This window comes from Crotalus tigris, unplaced genomic scaffold (genome assembly GCF_016545835.1).
Source record: "Crotalus tigris isolate CLP2741 ecotype Arizona unplaced genomic scaffold, ASM1654583v1 scf7180000017883.2314494, whole genome shotgun sequence".
NCBI lineage: Eukaryota > Metazoa > Chordata > Lepidosauria > Squamata > Viperidae > Crotalus > Crotalus tigris.
Genome location: NW_024096700.1, coordinates 114,483 through 142,235, shown reverse-complemented (window position 1 = coordinate 142,235; position 27,753 = coordinate 114,483). Strand labels below are relative to the sequence as shown.

The 27,753-nt window shown below is 42.0% G+C and overlaps 2 protein-coding genes across 2 annotated transcripts in view; one reads left to right on the top strand and one right to left on the bottom strand.

Moving 5' to 3' along the window:
- The window catches only part of CTTNBP2 (cortactin binding protein 2), a 155,399-nt gene extending 150,386 nt beyond the window's left edge, over positions 1-5,013 (top strand). The window contains exon 23 of the mRNA XM_039343954.1: positions 3,174-5,013. Within this exon, the coding sequence (XP_039199888.1) occupies positions 3,174-3,389 (216 nt within the window). The 3' untranslated portion in view covers positions 3,390-5,013. The remainder of the gene's footprint in view (positions 1-3,173) is intronic.
- A 20,384-nt stretch (positions 5,014-25,397) lies between these two features.
- The window catches only part of CFTR (CF transmembrane conductance regulator), a 112,706-nt gene continuing 110,350 nt past the window's right edge, over positions 25,398-27,753 (bottom strand). The window contains exon 27 of the mRNA XM_039343983.1: positions 25,398-26,306. Within this exon, the coding sequence (XP_039199917.1) occupies positions 26,151-26,306 (156 nt within the window). The 3' untranslated portion in view covers positions 25,398-26,150. The remainder of the gene's footprint in view (positions 26,307-27,753) is intronic.

Genomic DNA, 27,753 nt, shown 5'->3' with positions numbered 1-27,753 from the left:
GGAAGTTATGCAAAGTCTTCTACTGGCCATGATTGCACCAGCTCAAATCACATCTGTGAGTTCAGAAGAAATGTGCAGATCAGGGATGTACTATCTGACTGGAGATATTTTATGGAACTTTTGACAGAATTGCCTGCTGTCATATCTCCCACCACTGCTGCCTTAAACTGAAGAAAATAAAACTCACATACAAAGAACATTCCACTGGGACAGACACGATACTCCAGTCACTGCTACTTAAGAAATATAATATTTCTGTTCATTTGGCGGGAAAGGGATGCTCCCAATGCAATATCTGAAAGATTTTTTTACCCAAACAATATCAGATTAATACAATTTTATGTTTAATTTACAGATGTCACGATCTCATGATAATGAGATGACAATTATAATTTTTGGATACATTTAATTACTGTTGCAGTAGTGCTTCTGCTTCTGTTACTGCATCTACTGTAGATAAAAATACGTTACAGTGGCTTACTTGTTTAAAAAGAAATACATATAAATAAACTGTGTTTGAATCTTGTCCAGAATTGTGCTCTGATGCAAAGAAATCTCAACAGCATTTAGCAGCTTTCAGCTTTTCCTTGTGAAGGTCATACATTTATTAGCAGGTTTCTCTCTCCAAATTAGAAAGCTTCAGGCAAGCTTTGAAAGAATCTGAAATATAGAAAGCAGATGGCTGAACATCTTCCATCTTGCTTCTCGAAACATATTCTCTACTTGCAAGATGGCAAAAGAGGGGAAGAAGAGATATTCTTTCAAAAATATAAATAGGAATATTATCCTAATTTCTAAACTTCAAGATATGGTGGAAAAGAGAATCAGCATTATCAGAAATCAATCAGCAGAAATCCTATTTATTTCCCAATCATTTCTATATAGAACTAAGGAAAATGTATTGCAATTCTTTAAAGTACAGATTTAAAGAATTTATGCCTGCTACATGTTGCTGAATTACAATTCCCATCAAATCATACAGCATGTTAAAATATAATATTTGCAAATATCTGTAGATTGGGTGTAGGATAAGGATGAAGGTTTGTTCTCCGAGCTTGTCGATTGGTTTCCAAACATTTTGTTACCAGGCTAAGTAATATCTTCAGTGGAGTTTAGGGGGTCTCAGTGTTCTTCTGTTTATAAGAACTTCAGGTGGGGTTTGTCGAGTGAGGGTCTTGTGATGGGCAGATTACATCAGGTCAGAATCCTTGGGAGGTGAACTGCAGGGAGGGGCTTGCGTGGATTGGTTGAGGGTTGGTGCTACCTCTGGTTGGCTGTGTGGTTGATTTATTATGAGGGGTTTGTAGGCTGGTTGAGGGTCAATCAACCACACAGCCAATCAGAGATAGCACCAATCCTCAAATAACCCACACAAGCCCACCCATTAGAAACTGTCCCAAAGTCACCCAGTTGGCTTTCTTGTCTAAGGCAGGACTTGAACTATCCTATTGGTTCCCCATTGTTAACTTCCTCACATTTTAGACAACAACAAACCCCAAATTCAAACCAAATCCTTAAATGGAAGTTAGGAACATTCTGATTTCTGGTTATGTTGGCTATAGAAAAAATATTTATCAACTGCAGGAACAGTTTGTTTTTATTTTTATTTTTTGGTTGGTAGACTTTTTTCAAAACATCTGGATGCTCCATAGATGATTCAACAAAATTGTATCCTAATCTGAAGAATATCTATGTGTATAGTTTTTAAGCAAAGAATTTTTTTACAGTTAAAAGATAAACACAAAAATATAGAAAAGAGTAAGAAAGGGCATTAAAAGCATTTTGAGAACAATAGAAAATGAAGCAAAAGGAAAAATTAGTTGTGATTTCCAATCTTCTTTATAACAGTTACAGATTTACCTGATATCACTTTCCCCCTTCAAAATTATTTAACATACTTTGCTTCTCTCCATATACAGTCCTTTTTAATTTATAAATCCAGAAATCACCACTTCATTTTAATCCCTTTTCAGTTAAAATTCCACAAAGGGCTTTCAGTCTTTCATAAAAGTAGTTGTTTCCTCCCTAATCAAACAAATCACTTTAGCCATTTCTGCAATTCTACCATCTTCACAATCTATTCCTCCATTGTGGATATTTCTGTTTCCATCTTTGTACATACAACAACTTCCCTGTCATTGCACATTTAAAACTAATCATACATAAGTATTTTCTAATTGATTATCCATAAGTAAGAAAAAAATTGGTTTTCTCTGAATATTGGTTTTAAAGTTCTGAATCATCATATGATATCTCTTTTTTTTTGCTTTTTTACAAGCCCACCATGCATGCTTTTCACATTAACAACAATTAAAAATACTTTTATACATCTTAGGTCAGTGTTTCTCAACCTTGGGCACTTTAAGACTTGTGGATTTCAACTCCCAGGGAGTTAAAGTCCACCCACTTAAAATGGCCAAGATTGAGAAACACTATCTTAGATAATTCTTCTGGTGATATGTATACCAACACTACATTATTTTATAAAAGTTTTTTCTAAAGTTATAAGACATTGTGAATTTCAATCCTTTTAACCACATTCTATCCAACTAACCATTTTAACCAAAAAATTTAATCCTTTTATCATGCACTGTTTAACTTGTACTTCTTCCATTTTGAATCTCAACAGAAGTATATACTTTTTAGCAGTTACTTGTTTATCATTGATACCTAACTCTATTTCAAATTCCATTACATGTTGTTCTATACTTGCTAGCTTTTTATCTACTTTAAACCTCACCCTTAGTTGTGTTTATGAAAACATTAAAAAGTAAATCCCTCTGCACTCTGTGGTTCTCTTGATTTCATTTTAAGTTCTCCATTTTGCTGTGTTATTAAGTCTAGATATATTAACCATTTTTCTTTGCCCACTGGCAAGTTCTAAGTTCACTTGCTCGTAGGTTCTGCTGTATACAATGGGATTAGCTTGCTTCCAAGTACATATATTTGCTTGCATTATGGAAGATCTTTAATGTCTGTCTTATAGGAGCTCTTACCATCCTTGGCTTGGTATCTATTGCCAAAGAAACCCCTCACATTTTATTGATTCGGAACCTCGGTAAAAAAATGACAGCTTTGTGTGAATTCAGGCTGCTCAATACAGACTGATGTGCTTTCTTTGCTATTGTTTGGGCAAGTGATTGTGCTGCTATAAAACATTATTCTGTTTGCAGGATGAGAATCTTGGGGTCTGTCCTCTCAGTAGCAGCAGCCAATCTGTGGAATGCAGCAACCATAAATCCAAAACGGAGTCTTTCAAGAGAGGCAGCAGTATTTCAAGAGTGAAATCTTTTCTTCCTGTGCCCAGAAATAAAGTCAGCCAGTTTTCTCAGAACATTAAATGCAGCAGCAGCAGCAATACAAGGCAAACAAAGGCAATCTGTAACTAGAAAGAAGAAATTCGGAACACGTACACACACAAAAAAAGCAAATAAAGATTCATTTCCTTTTCTGTCTTGGTTATCTTGGAAAACAAAATTCATCTAAAGGTGTAAATAATTTTTAACATGATTTTCTCAGTTCTAATATACCCATGGGACCACAGTTTTACTTTTATGTGAACAAGCTGTTTATAATGAAAATATTATCCTGTATTATACTGATTTATCTTTAGAAGTAAATGGTGATAGCTTCATAAATGCTTTTTTTTTAATCTGAAAATGCTTTTCTGTTTAGTTATTACCACAGAAAGTGTATGTGGTTAAATAAAAATTTAAATAAATGTATTGGATCTGATCCAGAGATACCTGTATATAAAAGAACTAATACTCTATGGAATGCTTCAGTGGAAATGGGGTATTTCCACTAAATACAGATGCAGATAACTGATTTGAAACAAAAGGCTGTCTATCAATATTCCATTGTTAGTGTAGCCAGTTGTCAATGTGAATCACTTTACATATTCTGAGATTAATATGCAGGTCTATATTGCTAGTTTGTATTGGATTTCCACGCAGTAGGGTCTGATGTAGATTTCTCTGCATGGAAAGCTAAGCAGTTTGGTCTGCTTTTTTCCCCATGTATATCATGAGAACCTGCAAAGTGTTTCTCATGAATAAAGTCTATTCTATGTAACATCCCAGTTGCCTACAGAACAGGATCACTTCATTAGGACAATAAAATTTTTATCTAGTTATATACTGAATTTCAGTGTTAAATTTCATACTTTGGGTTGCACAATTCTGTACAGTACTGGCTTAAAGTTAATATATATTTCAAGGCAAAAAAAACAGGTTCAGTTTTTGAAAAGTGAATGATGTGGCAATAATGGGAAGAACTGGGACTATGGTCCAGTTATTTTTAATGAGAAACTGCATTAAATGTTCTGGTTACCTGTATTATTGGGTAGTTTCATTTGCTTTTGTTATTTGGATTCTTTGTCCTTTTTCTTTAAAAGCAAAACTCCTACAGCCATTCTTAAGAGCAAACTCTGATTATGGATCTGATAATTGGGAGGGGGGGTAGGGAGGAGCTAGAGAGAAATCTCCTTTAAACTCACCTCTAATTATATCATTCCCTATAATTATTATAGAAAGTTCCTCCTATTTTCTCAGTATTGATCTGCCAGGAATTTATGCTATTTTACCCAGAAAAAATTCTTCCTTATTAGCAATACAGCTACACACTATCAATAATCAAGACTGAAAGAAGCTGCAATAATTTGGGAAAGGAAGAATTTACCTCTTTCTTACAAGCTGTCTGAATGACATTTCACCCTGAGGGAAACTGCTTCTGTCTCCTATATTGCGTTTTTTCCCTAGAGTGTAGTTTTTCAGTATTCATGGTGAACCCTCCTATTCTTTCTTCCTGGGATATCTTTATGAAAGACACAAATGCCTTAAGAAAAAGGTTCTCAATTGCCTGAAAAATTGCTAGGTACTGACTGATAACATTCTAAAGCTATTCAACCCAATATCTTTGCAAGAGCATTTGTAAAAGTCAAGCAGTTAAGTTAAATAATCTGGAATTTCACCTGTCATGCCAATAAAACCTTTTATACTACTGTTTCTGCAATATCTTTGTTTCTGTATTATATGTGTTTGTGTAGTCAATTTTTTTCTGTCTCTGTGTGCTAAAGCTGGAATTTGACACTAACTTTAATTTTTGAATGCTTACTGCTTTCTTATTTAAAGCAGAATGAAACAACCTTATACCTCACAGGCTGTAGGGAAAGGTTAGTTAGGACTGAAAACTGAAGAGTGAAGCTTGGACTAGATGCTCAAAATAAAACCAGCCTTGACGTCCCAAAAAAACCTGAGCCTTTCTCCTTCTACAAACACATATTTTTTTAATTGAAATTTTTATAAACATTTTACAATAAAATCCTTCCCCACCTCTCTCCCTCCCCCCTCCCACTAACCCCCCCTTCCCAGAGCTGAATACAGAGCTAAAAACAACAAAAAAACAAAAAAAATTAAATAAACATCAAACAAGTGTACATAATTCCTAAAAAGTACATAAATTGTACATAAATCCTAATTGACGCACGCAGACGGCATCAATTAGCAAGAGTAAGTCAACAGAGGTCAATGAGGCACCTCCAAAGTAAGAAGAAATGGCAAGGAGAGGCACCGCCTTGGGACTGCTAAATAAAGGGAGGAGGTATGAGTGGTGCTGGTTGCTGAAGGCAACCGTTTGAAAACTGCGTCTTGTAATCTTGGTCTGTGACTTCTCTTGTGACTTTGCATCTGCTTTTCATCGTGTTCTTTAGGACTTGAGTTTGCTGCATTTGACAGGTTTGTCAACAAAATTAAAAGGGGTTTTTATTTTTGTTTGCAAGTCTCCAGCCTGTTGTAGTAGCAGGGGTTTTGTCCTTGTGCAGTTAACAAGGACGGCAATAGGCTGGGAAAGAACAGTTTGCCTTCAGCCTCACCCCCTATTATCATAGAGCAGCTACGTGCTAAGAATGCCCAGCTTGCTCAGCGGCTGGTTTTGTTATCTGCCCAAGTTGCTCAGCTATCTGCCAAGGTTTCTGCTGCTCCACCACCACCCAGGAGAAAATGCCAAGTGGTGAGGCCGGACAAATTTGATAGCAACCCGGACATGTTTCCTGTTTTCATGGGACAATGCCACTTGTACATTAGTGTGAAAGCAGATGATTTCCCCACTGACCGGGATAAAGTGGGGTTTATGATAAGCCTGCTTTCTGGTTCTGCAGCTCGTTGGGGCGCACCCTTGTTAGCTCAATGTAGCCCATTGCTGGACAACTTTGTGGGGTTTTGTGAGCACATGCGGTTGATGTATGAGGACCCCATCAAGACTCAGACAACTACCCAGCGTTTGAAAGCTCGAGGCAAGACCGACATCCCCTGCAGGGCTATATCAGTGAATTTCAGCTGCTTAGCCAGGATTCAGCCTGGAATGAGGCTCCGCTCATGGACGCTTTCCAGGATGGCTTGTCGGAGGAGATGTTGGATGAGTTGGCCCGTGTTGAGCTTCCCCCGGACCTTAATGGGCTCATTCATCTCTGCCTGCGGATCGATACCCGGCTGCAGCAGCGAAGGAGTCGCCGTGCTACCCCAGAGATCCCTAAGCCCCCCGTTGTGAGTGCGACCCCGGTTCAGAGGGAGGAGCCAATGGAGTTAGGTGCTGCCAGACCTCGTCTATCGGTGGCAGAGATGAACAGGTGATGTTCGGGGGGGTTGTGTTTTTATTGTGGGGACCCTGGACATTTGGCTGCTTTCTGTCCCAAGAAGCGACGAGGGGCATCTGTGACGGAGCCGGTCCTGAGACTGCCCTCGGCTTCCCTATCGGGAAACGGGCCACACCCAAAAGGCCTTTTGGGTCAGGCGTCCCGCAACTCTGAATCATGTCCTTCTGATGCTAGCCACTGACCCCCAAAACATCTGATCTTGGAGGCACGCCTGTTTCTTCCTACGTTGCCCAAGGGGATTCCTGTCCATGCGTTGATTGACTCTGGGGCTACTACGAACTTTATGGACGCAGCATTTGTGGCTAAATGGGCAATTCCCCAATGCCCAGTGGATCCGCCGATGTTAGTGGAGACCATTGATGGTCGAGTGCTTCTGTCTGGGCCAATTAAGGCCACTACACAACCGCTATGTATGGCCATCAGTAATCATGAGGAGGCCATTCAGTTTTATATCACCTCAGACCTACATTTTCCCTTGGCCTTGGGAATGGCGTGGCTCCGGGCGCATGACCCCCAGATCTATTGGTCTCAGAACTTGGTCACCTTTCCAAGCCTGCAGTGTGTGGACCACACCCGTCACATCTGTGCTGATCAGATAGAAGGGCCCATGGGGGTCTCCTTACCCTCTGAATTGGCAGAGTATGCTGATGTGTTAAGCGAGACTGAGGCGGATCAATTACCCCCGCACAGGCCTTATGACTGCGCCATTGACTTAATCCCTGATGCGCCTCTCCCAGTGGGGCGTCTGTATTCCACGTCGGACCCCGAGTTGGCCGCGTTGCGGGACTTTTTGGACAAGAATTTGGCTCGGGGTTTTATCAGGCCCTCGTCCTCGCCAGTATCTGCACCCATACTCTTCGTCAAGAAGAAGTCCAGTGAATTGCGGTTTTGCTGCGATTATCGGAAATTAAATGCCATCATGGTGTGCAACCGATACCAGCTGCCCCTCATCCCCGAGCTCTTGGATCGGCTCCGTGAGGCCAACATTTTCACAAAACTGGACTTGCGCGGAGCTTACAACTTTGTCAGAGTTCGGTCGGGTGATGAGTGGAAGACGGCATTTGGTACTCGGTACGGGCACTTCGAGTACACAGTGATGCCCTTTGGCCTGACCAATGCCCCTGCTGTGTTCCAGCACTTTATGAACGATATTTTCCGGGACTTGTTAGATCAGTTCGTTGTGATCTACCTGGACAACATCCTGATCTATTCCCCATCGCGAGAGGTGCACCATCAGCATCTCCGTCAGGTTTTGCAGCAGCTCCGAGAACATCGGCTATATGCTAAATTAGAGAAGTGCCAGTTCTATCAGACGGCTATCGAGTTCCTGGGTCACTGTATTTCTCCTGAGGGCATCGCCATTGACCTGAGTAAGGTGGAGTCTCTGCAGAGTTGGCAACCCCCACATTGTGTGAAGGATGTCCAGCGACTTCTTGGGTTCACCAACTATTATCGGACTTTCATCCCCGGGTTTGCTACCATGACAGCTCCCCTTACTTGGCTTCTGCAGAAAAAGACTTGATTCCAGTGGGACGCTCCAGAACAACGGGCTTTCCAGGCTTTGAAGGAAGCCTTCATGAAGGAGCCCATCCTGAAGCATCCTGACCTGCAATGGCCATTTGTTGTGGAGGCAGATGCCTCTGACATTGCCATTGGGGCGGTTTTACTCCAGGTGATGACACCCGGCGGTGCCCTCTTCCCTTGCGTGTACTATTCACGGAAACTGAATCCGGCGGAGCGCAACTATACCATCTGGGAGAAGGATCTATTGGCCATTAAAGTGGCATTTGAGACCTGGAGGCATCATCTGGAAGGGGCGTGGCATCAAATTGAGGTCCGGACAGACCATAAGAATTTTAAAAGCCTGCAGACCGCTCGGAAATTGAACCAACGCCAGATCCGATGGTCTCTCTTCTTTGCAAGGTTCAATTTCGGGTGATGTACATACCAAGCGGTCACAATCAAAGAGCGGATGCTCTGTCCAGGAAGCCCCGAATATTCCCGAGCAGAAGACAAGCTTCTGCCCAGCACAGTACTCCCTATTGAGTCTTTTGCTGTGGTGAGGGAGCCAATAGATGTACGGGCTTGGATTCGGGAGGCCCAGCAGCAGGATGGGTGGGTGGTTCAGCGAAAGGAGGAGGTGGGGCCCAATTCACCATGGACAGTCGTGGATGGACTCCTCCACTATTGTGATCGGCTCTATGTGCCTGGAGGCCCGCTCAGAGGACTCAGCCAGTGTCACGATAATCCAGCAGCGGGGCATTTTGGCCTGTTCAAGACCCTGAATTTGGTATCCCGTACCTTCTGGTGGCCCCGAATCTGACACAACTTTCAGACCTACGTCTCATCGTGTATTTCCTGTAGGCAAGCCAAGTCAGCGACAGGGGCCCCACCCGGACTACTGCAGCCCTTGCCGACACCCAAAAGACCCCGGGGGGTTGTGTCCATGGACTTTCTGACGGACTTACCCCATCTTCTGGATTCACGATGGTGTTTGTGGTGGTGGACATGCTGACCAAGATGCCACATTTCATTCCATGCCGTGGCTTGCCATCTGCCCACGCCACCGGTCGCATGTTCATCCAGCACGTGTTCCGGCTACATGGTCTGCCTGATAGGGTCGTGTCTGATAGAGGGGCCCAGTTCACAGCCCATTTCTGGCAGGAGTTGATGCAGGCATTGGACGTCAAGATCTGCCTCTCATCCGCACATCATCTCCAAACTGACGGAGGGACCGAGAAGGTCATTGGAATCCTGGACCAATATCTGCGCTGCTGTGTCAATCAGCAGTAGAAGAATTGGGTGGACTATCTGGCAGTGGCTGAGTTTGCGTTCAATAACTCTCAGCACACTTCCACGCAGATGACACCATTCTTAGCCAATGTGGGCTATCACCCTCGGTTTTTCCCCACTAGATGCACCGGAACCACCAGCAAATGACTACCTGGCAGAGTTACAGGCGATCCATCGATTGGTGCAACGACAGTTGGAGAAGGCCAAGGCTGACTACAAACGGTTTGCTGATCGGTCAAGGTGGGATACGCCTCCACTATCAGTGGGAGATCGGGTATGGCTGTCCACCAGGAATCTACCATCAACCCGGCCAACCAAATTAGACCACCAATATGTCGGACTGTTCCCAATCGAGGCTGTTATCAATCCGCCTATCGCTTAACCCTGCCATGTTCCATGCGGGTACATCCAGTCTTTCACCGTTCTCTGTTGGTCCCTGAGCAACCGGCATGTCCACTCTGCCGAGCCGAACCACCCCCACCAGAACAACGTGACGGAGACAGTGCCCCCGAGTAAGAGATTGCCAGCATTCGGGACTCTCGTTGGGTGAAAGGACGCTTCCAGTACTTGATTGAATGGAAAGGCTACGGACTGGAGGAGTTCACCTGGGAGGATGCGTCTACTGTTCATGCTCCTGCCTTGGTGACCGCCTTTCATGAACAATTCCCATCTTTTTTTTTTTATTGAAAAATTTTTAAAAGTTTTTACAAAAAACAGAAAACAACAATAGAACAACAAAACAAAAAAAAACACAGAATTAAACAAACCAAAACAACCCTCCCCCCACCCTCCCCAAACCACCCAGACCCTCCCCCCCCCGGAGCTTCCCAGAGCAGAATATAGGCTTAATTAAAAAAAATTAAAAAAATTATATAAAAAGAAAAAAAAAGAAAAAAGAAAGATTAACAATAGATATATATATATATATATATATATATATATATAAAAGTTATAAAAAAGCTAAATAATATTTTTTTATATCCAATTTAAATTGTATAAACTTTATCCATTTGTCCCAAATAGCAAAAAATTTCTCTTGCGATTGTTCTTTTAAGAAAGCCGAAATCTTTGCCATTTCCGCCAGGTAAGATACTTTAAAAAACCACTCCTGCAAGGTGGGCAAAGATTCCTTCTTCCAGTATTGTCCTACTAACAACCTTGCGGCTGTGATCAGATTCAACATCAATATAACCTCCTTTGCATCACAATCAGTAACTATACCTAACAAAAATAATTGTGGAGTAAATTTTACCCTCTTTCTAAAGATTCTCTGAATATTCCACCATATCTTAATCCAAAAAGCTTTTATATTTTTACACGACCACCAAATATGATAATAGGTGGCATCCAAACAACCACATCTCCAACATTTGGGCTGTAGGTCAGGATACATGAGAGACATTTTTTGTGGATCAAGGTGCCATCTATAAAACATTTTATAAAAATTCTCCCTTAAATTCTGAGCTTGTGTAAATTTAACAGTCCTCACCCAGATAATTTCCCAGATATCCAGTGGAACTGGTTCACCAAAATTCTGCGCCCATTTAATCATACAATCTTTAATTAATTCTGATTCTGAATCCAGTTCCACTAGAACCCCATAAATTCTCTTAATATGGGTTTGTCTTTGGTCCTTTACTTGCTTAAAAAGATTTTCATCTTCTCTAAGAAAACCCACCTTACGATCCAACTTCCATCTATCTGCTAATTGTCTATATTGAAACCAAGAATAAGTAATATTTTCATGTACTAACTCTTCCAATAATTTTAACTGCCAATTATGTCCATCCCATCTGAGTAATTGTGTATAAGACACCGTGTCCATTTTAACACCTCTCCTTATACCCTCTATCGCATGCCAAGGTATAGCCCATAGTGGTATTTTAAAATCACTTTTATAATATTTTCTCCAAACCCTAAGTAAAGAAGTTCTTATAATATGAGATTTAAAAACCCAATCCACTTTCTTATTAAATATTAAATAGGCATGCCAACCGAAAAGTAAATCCCATCCCTCCAGATGGAGTATCTCCAAATTTGTTAAATTTACCCAATCACTAATTAATGTTAAAGCCACCGCATCGTGGTATAATTTTAAATTCGGTACCTTGAGTCCACCTCTCTCACGGGAGTCTTGCATGATTTTAAACTTTACCCTTGGTTTTTTCCGGGATGAACAATTCCCATCTTGACCGCATCCAGATCGGCAGACCCAGGGGAAGGGCCCTGCGGTGCGGGATAGTGTTGTGATTCCGTGGCAGCCTGTGCTCCCAACAACTGAGTCGGAGGAATGTGAGGAGGAGGTGGAGGAGGCATTTGAAGGGCCATCAGAGCCAGAGGGAGGCTCTGATGAAGTACAGGACTCTCAATTGGATGCAGAGCTGGGCCCTTCAGTCGTGTTTCTGATGAAGCTCAGCTGTGTGAGGAGCATGAGTCAGACTTGGAAGAATCACAACTGACGGACTTGCTAATTGACGCACGCAGATGGCGTCAATTAGCAAGAGTAAGTCAACAGAGGTTAATGAGGCACCTCCAAAGTAAGAAGAAACGGCAAGGAGAGGCACCGCCTTGGGACTGCTAAATAAAGGGTGGAGGTGTGGGTGGTGCTGGTTCCTGAAGGCAACCGTTTGAAAACTGCGTCTTGTAATCTTGGTTTGTGACTTCTCTTGTGACTTCGTGTCTGCTTTTCATCGTGTTCTTTTGGACTTGAGTTTGCTGCATTTGACAGGTTTGTCAACAAAATTAAAAGGGGTTTTTGTTTTTGTCGGCAAGTCTCCAGCCGATTGTAGTAGCAGGGGTTTTGTCCTTGTGCAGTTAACAAGGACGGCAATAGGCTGGGATAGAACAGTAGTCCCCAAGGTATGAGCCTAATAGAGCTTGCCCATTAGGCTCATAATCGTCAAATGAATCAGACTCAATATTACAACATTTTAAAATCAAACTCATTAATTGAATCAAATGGGTCATTAAATGAACAAAGATTTCATTTACTATTTCCTCTGATAGCTGCCTGAAATGAGAGATTTTACCGCTGCTGCTGCAGGCTGTTTCCAGCTGCAAATCAGCTGTTTCCAGTTTCAGTAACCACAGTACTTATAAAATGCCTCCCAAGTAGGCAGTAGGCTTTTTTTTTAAAAAGCCATTTGTTGCTAGGCAGCTCAAGTTTCTTCAGAGGGGGCTGCAGCTGCCACTAAAGTAAAGTGTCTCCAGTTTATAGAAATCTCCAATTGCTTTAAACACACACACACACACACACACACACACACACACTTGCCGGCCATTAGCTTAAGTGTCTCCAGCCAGGCATTCACAGGGAGATGGGGTGAGTTTACAGAACTGTTGGCTTGCAACAGTAACTGAGATGGAAGGGACCTTGAAGTCATCTAGTCTAACCCACTGCTCTCACAAGAGATTACAGTACTGCACTGTATTTCAGTGAGAGAACACCCACAACTTCTGGAGGCAATTTAAATTTAAAAATTATTTTTTTTAAAAAAACTGCTCCTTATCAGGACAAGACTCTCCAGCCAAAATCCAAAATGGGGTGGGGGTAGGGATTTCCTTCCAGTAAGTGTTAGCAGAATCTCTGATGGATCTATATTAGGGAAAGGAGCAGCAGCAGGCACATGCTATAAGTTTCAGGCAAATGCAAACAATCAATCTTGCAAAATACTGCACTTACAAAATAATAAAAAGCAGAGCAATCCCCAAAATAATTACAAACAATACAATATAGTACTATAGAGCAGGGGTGTCAAACTCAATTTCACTGAGGGCCGCATCAGCATTGCAGTTGTTCTTGGGGGCCAGGTAGGTGTGGCCTGGGTGGGCGTAGCCTACTGGGTAGGTGTGGCTGGAGTGGGTGTGGCCTACTCATGTCAAGGGTGCCTGTGAGAGTGGGCAGGAGTGGGACAGATCTGAGAGTCTCTGGCAGAAGGGGGTGGGACTGGGGCAAGTGCCAAGACATGGTCCACTGGAAGAGCCTCACTGTTCCTCTCAGGCCATGCGAGGGGGGGTGGATGGTGCCGTGAGCTTCCCAGAGCCAGGCAGCGCAAATCCAAAAAGAAGTGTGACACCACCCAGCCCTCAGCCTGCCCGGTTTTGGCAGGCAGCAGGGCGCTCTCCTCACAGCACTGAGAGGCTGAGCCGGGCAGTGCAAAGCTTGCCAGCTTTTCACCTTGCTGCTTGCTGAAATCGGGCAGGCTGGGGGCTGAGCGGTGGCGCGCTTCTTTTTGGATTTGTGCCGCCTGGCTCAGCCTCTCGGCGCTGTGAGGACAGCGCCCCACTGCCTGCTGAAACCCTTCCCCCGGAGCCCATCAAGCCGATATGTGAAGTAGGCGAGGGACATTTGCTGGCTACTTCCAGGCAATGGTGCATTTCTTCATTCCTCACAAAGGGTGATACCTCCCCAGTGCGTGCCCAGGGGGTGGGGCCAACGTGGCAGTGGCCACTCTCTTGCTGTTTCCAGATTGCCTTGTGGAGCTAAGACTGTGTTTCAGCATAGATGGCCACCACAAAATTGTACATTGGCTCCTGGGCAACCTGGGCTGGGGCCAAGGCAGTGGGGGCCATTCCCTCACTGTTTCCAGGATGGCTTCATGGGCCACATGAAACCATGTCACGGTCCACATCCGGCCCCCAGGCCTTGTGTTTGACATGTCTGCTATAGGGTAACAAAAAAGAATATTTTAAAATACTTACAGAAGTAATTCTAGCTCTCTACAAGCCCAGTCTTCAAGTCTAGCAAGCAGCAGATCTTCCACATGCAGCTCCAGGAAAACAAACGGTCCTGCCGGCTACAAAAATCTTGCTTGGCCATGTGAGTAGGCACAAAAAAAACCCCACTTCTGGCTTCTCGTAGGCTCGAACTGGCCCAGGCAAGTCACAGAGTTAAAATGGCCACTGCAGCAGCCGAGACTGAATCCAAGTCACATGGCTACAGAGGCCTGTTTTTGATTGCAATTTTGAATTTTTAATGTAAGTACCCTTTCTGAATAACTTCGTTTTTGTGAAATATCACTAAATAAACGCTCGTATCTGTAAATCCTGTGACCATGAAATTAGAACTTCCTAAGAGTTTATGACAAATCCACCCTGTTTTCCATTGCAGTCTGCTGAAATCCAAGATTACTTCTGCATTAAGGCCTGTCTCTGCTCCCACCCTGCGACCCATTATGGTTGAAGGTGAGCAACACTTTGAAATCAAGGACATTCTGGACTCTCATAAACATCATGGGTCCACTCAGTATTTAGTTGCCTGGAAAGATCTTCCTGCTTTGCAGAATGAATGGGTCTATAAGAAGCTCCTAGGTTGCTCAAATGTTTTCATGAACGATATCCTGATAAATCTGATTGATGTGTTTGTTTTCCTCTTTCCCTCCTTCCTTTTCTTTGTCTTACAGGTGGATCTGTCATTCTTTTAGGGGAGACATATGTCAGGACCTCTCAAATGGATATGCTTACAGTTTATTCCTTGTGCCTATGTCAGTGATGGTGAACCTTTTAGAGACCGAGTGCCCAAACTGCAACCCAAAACCCACTTATGCATCATCGAGTGCCGGGTTGGTGTGGCCCATTGGGTGGGTATGGCCCATTGGGTAGGCATCGCTGCGGTGGTAACAGCAGACCAGGTGGGACTAAAAAGTTCAATCAACCAATTCCAACTTTGCAAGATCTTTTTTTTCCTGTGAGAAGTTGAAATGACTGATTGATTGAACCTTTTTTTTTGTACACGGCAGCAGAGGCTTAAAGTGAAAAGGTTTTATAAAATCCAGCTGAAGGCCTAGGACTGGGGTGACGGCATGCGTGCCCACAAAGAGGGCTCTGAGTGCTGCCTCTGGCACCCATGCCATAGGTTCACCACTACTGGCCTATGTATTTATTCTTGGGGCCTGCCATTCTGTTGCAGCCTGGGAATGTTGGGAAATGAAACCGAGAGAGACCTTGAGAAGGGTGCTAAATCACTAAGTTCTCAAAACAACCTAGTACCTATGGATTGGATGGATTTCAAACAGACGGTTGGGCACTGGGAGGAGGAGACCTGAATGGGCAATGTAGCCTTTCGTGCATGAAATCTTCAGACCTTGCTTTGCTTTCCTGCTATCACTAACTCTCAATAAAAGTTTTTTTTGAAACAATGCTTGTTTCAAGAGTTCTGCTTCCTTGGGAAATCTAGTTGAGGCAGATCCTTACACAGTGTTTTTAAAATTATCTTGCCTCTCATGCAGGCTCTGTCAGAATGTGAAGCTCAAATGTTTGAATGCCCACTATGTTCTCAAAATAAATCATTGGTGTGATCAGTATATCTGGTCCTAAAATGACTGTTCAAAAATCTCTACACTCTTGCAATCCAAATTCCTGAGAATACAAGAGATTAGTTGACTAATGTTTTTCTCAAATAGTTTGTTATCAAATGATGTATTTGATTTTTAAAAGATGCCATGCAATTCTTTCCCCAAATACGTAGAAATGAGCATCATTAGTTGAAGGGTTTTGGACTCTTTCCAGAGTTGGCTTACATTATGCTGCCCCTCTGACTTATTCATGGAAACATACATGAGGTCCACCGTATTCCTCCTGCATCCTTTTTGCAAAAACAGTACAACTGTACAAATCTTTGTGATTAGTGTTAGGATCCTTCATCAGAAAGCAGCTTCTTCTTGGGTAAGTATGGCTTAATTCTAATTTAATTATATCCTCTTCATTTCTGTTACTTTTTCTGTCTTAAAATTTGTAATACATTTTTCACCCTTGAAAGAAAAAGGCATTTCCCATGTCTCATTGTACATTTGGGATTATTTTTCAGAGCAAAATTCAACATTAATTGTGTGTTTGTTTTATTGCTGGCATTGGTGTTGTTGCTGAAAATAACTGTTATTGTTTACAATAGGTTTGTTCTCAGTGTCTTTTTCCCCATTTCCCAATTTTTGCATATATTTCTCTCACACACACATCTGTCAGAAGAATAACTGCAATTATTGCAGGAATGCCTGCAGAATATGGCTACAAAAGTGAAAGAGGCTGCCATAAAGGTATGATTGAAGTTTTGCCTCATTTTTCTGTGTGCTGTACATAAATACAGGCGGAGCTTCTGCTGCAATGTTGGCTGCCATCTTGATTTTTATTTACTATACCCCTCCGCATATACAGTATGCTTCAGAGCAATTCAGCTATAGTAAAATCTCTGTTTCCTTACACTGTCTTTATAGCAACCTTTTTCAAAATCCTCTCTCTCTTTGCTCCACCTCAATCTTTAAGTGCTACCTTATGTTTTAAACTGAATGCAGGTAGTCAGTCCTTGTTTAGTGACTGCCTTGTTTAGTGACCATTCACAGTTACAAAGGTGATGAAAAAGTAACTTTACCACCACTCCTCACCTTTACCACCTTTGCAGGAAAAGAAAACAAAGGAAGCTAAAGTAACATCATAAACAGTTTCATTTAGTGACCACTTCACTTAGTGACTGAGTTGCTGGTCCCAATCGTGGCTGCTAGTAAATTAAATAGGATATTATACGAACACTGTATAGATTTAGGATTTTTTTGTTTTTTATCAATCATCATACTGATTTTATCACTTACTACAACCTTCTGTGTAATGAAAACATATATATATATTAAGTTTGGATTATTTTTCTTTTCGTTCTTGTAGTGTATTGTTTGATATTATGCAATACTTTTATCATTTTACTGGCTGAACAAATGCAGTTTGATTTGTCTTTCTTTTGATTCCATGAATGGAATTATTTCTTTCCAAAATTTGAATAAGAGCCTGTGGCTATGCAGTTTCCTGCAGCTTTTAGATCTTTTATTTTTTGATCCCCACTTCAGCATTGACAAATCCCTGAAAAAAAAAACATTGTAGTTTTATACCTGATAAGTAATATTTTTTTAAAAGAGCTTTTTCCAATGGGTATTACATTTTCCTCTGTGGGTAAACATGCACAGTGACAAACCTGACATAACTGTGTATCTCCAGTTGTCTTAGTGCAATGAAACCTTAGGAAATGCATTTTGGCAAAGCAAGCCAAGGCATTGAAAGAAGACAACAGGAGATCCTCTTGTATCTTATTAAATTTGCTAGCAACATTACCTGGCATTTTAACAGAGCATGAATATTCTGTGCCAGAAAAAAAACAGGCTTTATGATGGATTACTTAAGCTGGCCTTTAAGATATAATTATTCTGAAAACACATTTGGGACTTGTTCTGCATGCTGCTCACTTCAGGCTGGGCCTACTTTGTGTCCTTTTGCCTCAGACAACTCCTCCTTTTACCTTCTTCTTGGTTACATGATTCCTCCAACTGCCTCCGTTGCAGTAACCAGTATGGATTCTTAGTACCCAAAATTTCTCTGACAGCTACTTTCTGTATCAGAAGTTGCATCCCCTGGTGATGCTCCAGATTTTCTGAACCACATTTCCTGGCAGCTGCAGCCAATAGTTCAGTGGCTGCATTAGGAAAGCACATGCTTTACACCTAAAGCCTTTCTTTTCAGTACCATAGGCATAATTAATAGTAAGACTTCCATATTTTGCAAAAGCATATTAGGATGTCTTTTCTCTTTGGTTATAGGAAACTGCAAATAAACATAAATCATACATTATTTAGATTGTAGAGTATGAAACAATGAAACCATTTTCTAGACTGAATCGTTAATAAGCTTCTGTGCTGCAAGTTTCTTTTGCCATATCAAATGCACAGGTATTAAGAGAGCTACATCTGGGCTACAAAGACAGATAGATAACTAATTCTAGTGGTCATCCAGAATCTTTCAAACTCAGATCTGATAGGCATGGAAGTAAATATATAATGAGATTATGCTTGAAAAGTATTTTTTTCATATACCAGTAAGCTGTGTAACCAGGTTTGCCTAAAATCATGGATTCCAACAAGATACAAAACTCTTGCAATAAAAAGTATCTGGAACAACAAATAAAAATGAGTCAACTCTTCGGCACCACCTAGTGACAACAAAACAAAATGTTATTACTCTGCCAATTTATTAAAAAAATCTTTATAGTTTAAGGATTTGGTGTTCATATATTGGATGCTAGTAGACTGACAATTCAGGAATTTGCATTTAGCTCTGTTCACTTGAATGGCTTCTTATTTAATTTTTATTATGATCATATAGCAAAGGTTATAAATAAAACTTTCAATTTATTAACGTATGTTATATAATAATATCAGTAAACTATTTTAATCAATATTTTTTATAAGTGCAGTGTTGGCATAGTGTTTTTTTGTACCACCTGATTATAAACACAGCAGCAGATGGTTATGCCTGTTACAAATGCCACTTAATATTTTTAAACTGATATATGGTCAGAGATCAGCAAAAATGAATTACATTTTGTACATTCTTCATTTAAAGCTGCAGTGTATATGAACTGCCAATTTATCTATGTACCACAAGCATATTCACAGCAAATAAAATATGGAGTGTGCTGTACAGTCCTATGTCTCTGTCCCATTCCCTAGTCTTGTTATCCAACCAGCTCTTTAAAACATACACTGAATGGGTGGGACTCAAATACTTAAATAGCTGGCAGCTTATATATTTATTGGGACCAATTTCTTTTTAATAGAATGACTGATGAGATGTTTCTGGGAAGCTCACAAGCTAAGCACTGAAGCAATAATTTATTGCTATCTTCTAGAATTTTACAGTCTATTTCTTGTGAAGTAGAGGCTTCATATAACCTTATATTGTGATTGATTACATGCCATCAAATTGGTGTCAACTTTTAGTAATCACAATGAGATCTTTCTCATTATGGTCTATCCCTAACCTGGTCTTTCAGGTTTTTGCATTATGTATCTGAAGTAGGATAATTTGAACTTGGTCATTTGTGCATCAAGTGAAAACTCTGGGTTCATTTGTTCAATGATGTCTATATTCTCAGGAGAATTCTCCAACACAACATTCAACATTGTCAATACTCTTCCTAATCTGCTTCCTCAAAGTGCAACTTTTACTTTAAACTTTGTCACAAGGAAAACTTCGTATTCATAGACATGCTGTGGCTTCTGAGTATCTCTAGCATGTCCTCCATATATATTCTACCAAGTTCTAGTCTACAGCATATTATTTAATTGCTTGTTTCTTTACTATTGGTTGCTGATCCTAAACGGCAGAAGCTTACTTTTTACCACTTTGATATCCTCATTGTCCATTCTAAGGCTGGTTGTTGGACCTATTATTGTAAGTTTGGTCTTTTTTATAATTAATTTTAGTCCCATTTTTCACTGTGCTCCATTACTTTTATTATGAGACCTTGCAGATCCTTCACATTTTCAGTAATCAGAGTAATGTCATTCGCATAGTTTAGATTATTGATGCTTCTTCCTCCATGATCACCTTCTTCAAATCCAGTTTTCCTTAATATATATTTAGCATATAGATTGATTAAATAAGGGGAAAATATGCAGCCTTGTTTCACTCCTTTGCTTATTTGTATTTTGTATTTGTATTTAATTTTATTTATATGCCGCCCAATCCCAAAGGACTCAGGGCGGCGTACAGAGTTAAAACAATCATAAAACAATAAAATAATACAGTCATACCGCAAGTCCGATCATATCACGGCCCCCCCGGGGACATCAGCCCCAGGCCTGCCGGAACAGGAGAGTTTTAACGGCTTTCTTAAAGGCCGGCAGGGTGGGAGTAGTTCGAACCTCGGGGGGAAGTTGATTCCACCAGGTCGGAGCCACCACAGAAAAGGCCCTTCCCCGAGGGCCCGCCAGCCAACATTGTCTGGCCGACGGGACCTGAAGGAGGCCCAATCTATGGGACCTCACCGGTCTCTGGGAACTGTGCGGCAGAATGCGGTCCTGTAAGTAACCTGGCCCTATGCCATGAAGGGCTTTAAAGGTGATAACCAACACCTTGAATTGTGTCCGGAGACCCACAGGAAGCCAGTGCAGCTCGCAGAGTATAGATGACATGTGGGCGTACCTTGGCACGCCCACAATCGCTCTCGCGGCTGCGTTCTGAACCAACTGCAGCCTCCGAACGCCCTTCAAGGGTAGCCCCATGTAGAGCGCGTTACAGTAATCCAGTCTTGAGGTGACAAGGGCATGAGTGACTGTGAGTAAAGCCTCCCGGTCCAAATAAGGCCGCAACTGGTGCACTAGGCGAACCTGTGCAAAGGTCCCCCTGGCCACAGCCGATAGATGTTGTTCCAAATTTAGCTGTGAGTCCAGGAGGACACCCAAGTTGCATGCCTGCACTGAGGGAGGTAAATTTGCCCCCCCCCAGGACTAATGATGGACCATCCAGTTGGCCTTTGGGAGGCAAGACCCAGAGCCACTCAGTCTTGTCAGGGTTGAGTCTAAGCCTGTTCACCCCCATCCAGACCCTCACATCTTCCAGGCACTGGCACATCACGTCAACTGCTTCACTGAAAGGACACGGGGTGGAGATATATAATTGGGTATCATCCGCGTACTGATGATACCTCACCCCGTGTCGCCAAATGATCTCACCCAGCGGTTTCATGTAGATGTTAAAAAGGAGGGGGGACAGGACCGAGCCCTGAGGCACCCCATGATCGAGGCGCCTAGGGGTCGATCTCTGTCCACCCGCCAACACCGACTGCGACCTGTCAGAAAGGTAGGAGGAGAACCACCGCAATACGGTGCTGCTCACCCCCACCTCTCCGAGACGACGCAGAAGGATACCATGGTTGATGGTATCGAAAGCTGCTGAGAGGTCAAGAAGCACCAGGATAGAGGAATAACCCCTATCCCGGGCTCGCCAGAGGTCATCAGTCAGTGCGACCAAAGCAGTCTCAGTGCTGTAGCCGGGCCTGAAACCAGATTGAAAAGGGTCCAGATAATTAGTTTCATCCAAGGATCGCAAGAGTTGGGACGCCACCACCTTCTCTACAACCTTCCCCACAAAGGGGAGATTGGAGACGGGGCAAAAGTTCTTCAAAACAGCTGGGTTCAGGGAAGGCTTCTTGAGGAGGGGCCTCACCACTGCTTCCTTTAAAGGTTGCGGGAAAGACCCCTCCCTCAAGGAGGCATTGATTATCGCCTGGAGCCAGCCTCGTTTCACCTCCCTACTGGCAGAAACCGGCCAGGAGGGGCACGGGTCCAATAAACAGGTGGCGGCATTCATTGCCCTCACGGCCTTGTCCACTTCATCAGGGGTCACAGGCTCAAACTCGCTCCAGATAACATGACTAAGACCAGCCCCTGGCAACTCGGCTGGCACTGCCCAGTCGGAGTCCAGGTCTCTCTGAATCTGAGCGATTTTGTCCGAAAGAAACTGAACAAACTCCTCAGCTCTCCCCTGCAAGGGTTCCTCCGCCTCCTCCACTTTAAGAAGGGAGCGGGTCACCCTAAACAAGGCACCCGGGCGAAATTCTGCGGACGCAATAAGTGCGGAAAAGTGAACACACTTTGCCGCTCTTATCGCCACTAAATAAGTCCTAAGATAGGCTCTTAATAGTGATCGGTCAGATTCAAAGTTACTAGCCCTCCAATGTCGCTCTAGACGTCTCTTATGGTGCTTCATCTCCCGGAGCTCCTCAGTAAACCAAGGCGCCCTCCGGGGACCACCACCACAGAGAGGTCACAAAGGCGCAATTCGATCCAGGCCCCCGGACGCCGCCTCATTCCAGGCTGCAACCAGGGACCCGGATGAGTTGTGGACAAGGGAGTCAGCTATTTCCCCAAGCTTCTCCTGGAACCTATCTGGGTCCCTTAGGCGCCTGGGGCGGAACCACCTAGTCGGCTCCCTCTCCCTGCGATGGGGGAGTGATGCTCTGAAGTCCAGCCTCAATAGGAAATGATCTGTCCATGACAAGGGCGAGATCTCTATTCCCCTTAATTCCAGATCATGTCTCCATTGCTCCGAGAGAAACACAAGGTCGAGTGTGTGACCACCCCTGTGAGTCGGATCCTGGATTACCTGGGTCAGGTCCATGGTTGCCATGGAAGCCATGAACTCCTGCACCGCCTCTGAGTGATCGCCGAGTGATGGTAGGTTAAAGTCCCCCAGTACTATAAGTCTGGGGAACTCCACCGCCAACCCGGCTACTGACTCCAGCAACGCAGGCAGGGCTGTTGCAACGCAGCTGGGAGGTAGGTACGTCAGCAGCAAGCCCAACTGAACCCGTGAACCCAACTTCAATAGGAGGGACTCACACCCAACAACCTCCAAGGCAGGAATCCCACGAGGACTCAAGGACTTCTGAGCGATGACTGCCACTCCCCCACCCCTGCCCTGATGTCAAGGCTGATGAAGCACCACAAACCCATCCGGGCACATCTCCGAGAGGGAAACACCCCCCTCAGGGCCCAGCCAGGTTTCGGTTATACATGCCAGGTCTGCCCCGCTGTCCAATATTAAATCATGGACAAGGGGGGCTTTGCTGACAACGGACCTGGCATTAAGCAACAGCAGCCTACAATTAGGGCCCTGTACTCCCCTGTCACCAGTACTACAGGATGAGCCTTTTGAGGGGCCGGAACAAGGAATCGCTCTAACATAGCGAGTCCTCGTTCCCCAAAGATGGCCTGCCCCTCGGCTCCCGCCATATCTGCCCATCCCAGTCATAACCGGGATGCTCTGACCTTCTCCCCTCCCCAGAGTACCCCCACCCTCACCAGCCTTCTCCCTTCCTGACCGGACTAGCTTTCCATACAGACCAAGCCCAAGGGTAAGTCCTGCCCCCCCTACTTTTGCTATTGCACTCAGCAGAGGGGGTACCAGGCTCCGCCCCCGACTCCACCATTCTCATACCCCAAACACTCAATATACATTCACACTCAATTTATATACATAAAAATAAAAATATTCACATTCATACGCCCTAAATACAATAATAAAATTTATACATAACAGGGCCACCATTCATCTACATGCATACACACACCCACAACAAACATTCTCTAAAAAAAATAATATTGCCCCTCTGTGTCCCAGGCTGGTCCAATGTGGCCGGCTAGGTGATCATTAGGTACTTGTCTTGGGGCAGACCGTACTTGGCCTTATGCTCCTCAAAGAGCTGGGTCAACTTCTCCAAGTACCTCTCGTTCAGCTCATCCATGGCTTCTCCGGACATCCAACAATTGTGTAAAGTCAACCCAGCCACGGCGGGACGGCTAGTCAAACTGGGGCTCCTTAAAGCTGAGTTGGTTTCAATTGCTGGGATCGCAGCTGGGAATGGAGAACGTAACAACACCTCTGAGCATGTACAGAGTAGATTTCTAGGCCACAAGCTCGCCTCTCCCACTCCTTTCACGATGTGGCACTCGATAACGGGCCCAAACTCCTGGAAGAGGACGCGCAGCTCGCCGCTGGTGCAGGCGGCCGAGACGTTACCCACGAAGGTCTTGATGGTGTGGGTGGGCCTCGGGCAGGAGAACTCCACGACCACACGGTGGCAGTGGAGGAGGTGCCCGTTGAGCTTCTGGATGGCGCGCTCGGCCGCCGCCTCGTCGCGCAGGTGGATGTGTTCCAAAACGTTTCAGTAAATTTAACTAATTCAGCTTTAAAGTCATGAAGTTGGTAATAATTCCTGGCTGTTGTACCTACAGATTGTACAATGTAATGCCTAGCATTTTATTTTGCTTTAGTAACACAGAAGGCTGAAGTGGGCTGAATGTTAGGGAGAGGATGGAGAGACTCAACTTCAGCTGGAGCTACTGTTTGTCTATAAACTTGTGGATGATCCACCAATATCAGTCCCTGTAGTTATCATGGATGGAGTACTTCTCTAAAAGTGGTGATGTATGACTTGGGGATCCTCCTGGATTTAAGGTTCTTCTGAAGGAGCAGTTGGAAGCCCTGCTCAGAAGAGCCTTTGTGCAGCTCTGGCTGTGTGACAGTTATAGATGTTTCTGGAATAGGATACCTGACAATAGTCAATCATACCCTGATGTTGACTTGATACTTAATGCATTCTATGTACATCTACATCAGAAGCTGCAGGTTGTAGAGAATAGGATGGCCAGAATGTTACAAAACAGATCAACAGAGAAACACCAATTTTGAAGTCATTGTGATAATTGCTGATAGGCCTTTGTACCCAAATCAAATGCTTCTTATTGCTTAAAAAGATCTAGAAAATAGCACCAGGATACTTAGGAACTGCCTTGTGACATTGCTGATCTGATCTGACCCCTGGCTACCAAATCAAGACTATGGCTAAACTCACTGTAGAAATAAGAAAAAAAAAATTGTTTCAAGATGTTGCCTTACATAACCTCATACTTTAGATTAGAACCAATGTCATCACTGCACATTAAAAAATTAAGACAACAAAAACAAGGAAAATAAGTAATGCAGCAGTTAGTAGCTAGGATTTTCATTACAGAATTTTCTCTAAATTGTATAAAATTTAAAATAAAAACAATCATGATGGCTCTTTGAATTCCAATACAATTTATACATTTTATTTCCAAAATATAGAACATTCTTATTAAAGGAGTAGCATAGTAACTTTTAATAAAATTATGAAATAAATATGCTAGATAAATTTCAGTTAACTGTAAAATAGTATGGTATAAAAGATCACAAAAGTCAAGTATTTTTTTCTTTCCACTAGAAATTACAAATTCTAAAAATTAAAAACAATGCTAAATTTTAAAAACTGAAAACAATGCCCTGACTCATTTTACTGCCTATAAAAACAATAAAATGCTAATTTCTCCTGGTCCATATGCAACAGATAAGTAGATTAACAGTTAACCCTTTCTTTTATAATGGTTATGAAGCATCAGCTACTGTATCTTACATATAGGAAAAGATTAATCTGACTAACAGAATGCACAAAATACCAACAAAGTTGAACTATTTCAGACGAAGACAAATGCCATTTGTCTTTAATTCCATCTTCCTACTTTTTAATTCATATTTTCCTGGCTATTATAACAGATAATATATATGAAATTAAATATAATTTCTGTTGCATGAATGGGTATACTTGCTTTCTTTCTTTTTTTTTGATTATGCAACTTTCATGCATTTGCACTACAAAAACTGTATACATTTCAATCACATTTTTCCCATGTCCTTTTCATATACAGGAAAAACAATTTAAAAATTCCTAATTAAATTTATGTTCTCATATGTTCTTATGAAGATTTAAATGCCCAAATGTCAAAAACTAAGAGCTAGCAATTCCTGTATTTGTGTTAATCCAGAAAATAAATGTTCATTTTGGCTGACATATCTATAATTTGCACAGAAATAAATACAGTTCATGACCTCTTTTGCAATGATCTCAAAAGGCACATATTTCATCCTTGGTTTGTTCTCTGATTAAAAAAACCCGGGCCTTTAGAATCAGAGCTGCTTATGGATTTACTGTAGCTTAAAATGTGACAAGTGTGAACTATGCTTGTTTTGTATGATGTTCACATACTGTAAAATATGTACTGTAATATTTAAAAATTCAACTTATAACTTAAAAACCTGATTATCATCCTGATCATCCCATGTCTGTAAAAAGAAGATATTTTATGAAAAAATTCTTTGGGATCAAAGAACTGCGTACATGTCCTTGATACCTAATTTGACCCTTGCAATGAAGCATTTTATGCAGACAGATTACACATTCATTAATTTAAATTGCTAAATCTGTTCTTGTTCCTGCATTTTTAGTGGTGTTCTTTCTGCTCCCATTTGTTCTGGTATTTGTCTCAGAATAATTCTAGGAAACTGTATGCAACAGCATCTTGAGGCATCTTCACAGCCGGGTTTCTTGAACTTCTTCCTCTGTTTCCTCTTGCAAAGCACTGATTTTAGGCCTTGACCTTCGCTTGCTTGAGTTCCTAGGATATATTGGGAAGAGCTTGACTCGAGGCATTGATTCATATTGCATGACTGTGTTTTCTTCTATGACCTAATACATCAGAATTAGAAAATATAAATTATTTATGAATTGATATTTTCAGGAATCAACTGCCCATCTTACCGAATGACAATAATCAGTAAATTACTTAATGTATTTGTATTCTTCCCTTTGTGCAAAAATATTATTTCATATCTCTAGAAAATTTACATTTATATATTGCATAGAATCAACTAATAACTGCCATAAATAGGCATCTTGGGCTATAATTCTGTAACAAATTACTAAGAAATAAACAACATTAAAGTCAATTACTTTTAGATAGATATTTCTATGACTTTGTTGACAATTCTCTTCAGGTTATTTCCAAGTTCCATTCAGCCTGCTGTTTTCTTTCTTTCTTTCTTTCTTTCTTTCTTTCTTTCTTTCTTTCTTTCTTTCTTTCTTTCTTTCTTTCCTTTCTTTCTTTCCTTTCTTTCTTTCTCCTCCTCCTCCTCCTCCTCCTCCTCCTCCTCCTCCTCCTCCTCCTCCTCCTCCTCCTCCCTTCTCCCTTCTTATTTTCTTTTCTTCTGCAATTTTATTTTATTTGAGCATGGTATCTACCTTATCAGAAGCTAAAGAATATTATTATAGTGAACCCAATCTTCAGAAGATTTACTGATCCATCACATACTGTTTCCCCTTTTCGACCATATGTTGAATCTCTCATAAATTGTGGGTTGTTTATATAACAAAACTGCATACTAATATGCAGTTTTACTGCAGTTAGTTTTTATTGCAACTAGTGCCAACTTGCTTCAAGAGAAGGAGAATAGGAGGGGAGGGGAAATGGAAGAAAATACAATCAGGAAGGCTTTGATAAGTAACTTTCTCACTGTTACTCATGAAGAAAATTTGTGCAAGCTTTTCTGCTGACATCACCTTCAAAGAGCGACTGTGCCACTTGACAGGTGGCTAGCAGAGAACTTCATTTGGAGGAGATTGTTGAGACCCTGACAAACTTGATATCATTGTTCAATAATACTTATGCAATGAAGGGCAATTCTTCTCCCTTTCTGCAAAAATACCCTTATGTGTTTGGGGTGCAATAAATGAAGAATAATAATGGACAAGTAGAAATAAACATTTGGAATAGGTATACATCAAAGCATTCAGCAAACAAACTTGTTTGATTTATAATGCTTTTGCTGGGAATAAAAGTATGCATGAAACAATATGTGCTATTTCTGACATAACATATTCTTGCTAGCATAATTATGCAGTTGAACTATAACTTTTTTAAAGGAAGTTTGTGTTCAGAACAGTTAGTGCTTTAATATAAAACTTGTTCTTTCTTTTTATGTATTACTTTAAAAAAAATAATAAAAAAGTATTTTGAAGATCATCAGTTTCAAGCCAGCAGCAGTAGCATTCAAAGCAAACAAAATTGTCAGCTATTTCACTTTATGTTTCAGATTTTTGATTCCTAGCATGCATAGAAATGGTTGTTCAAAAATAA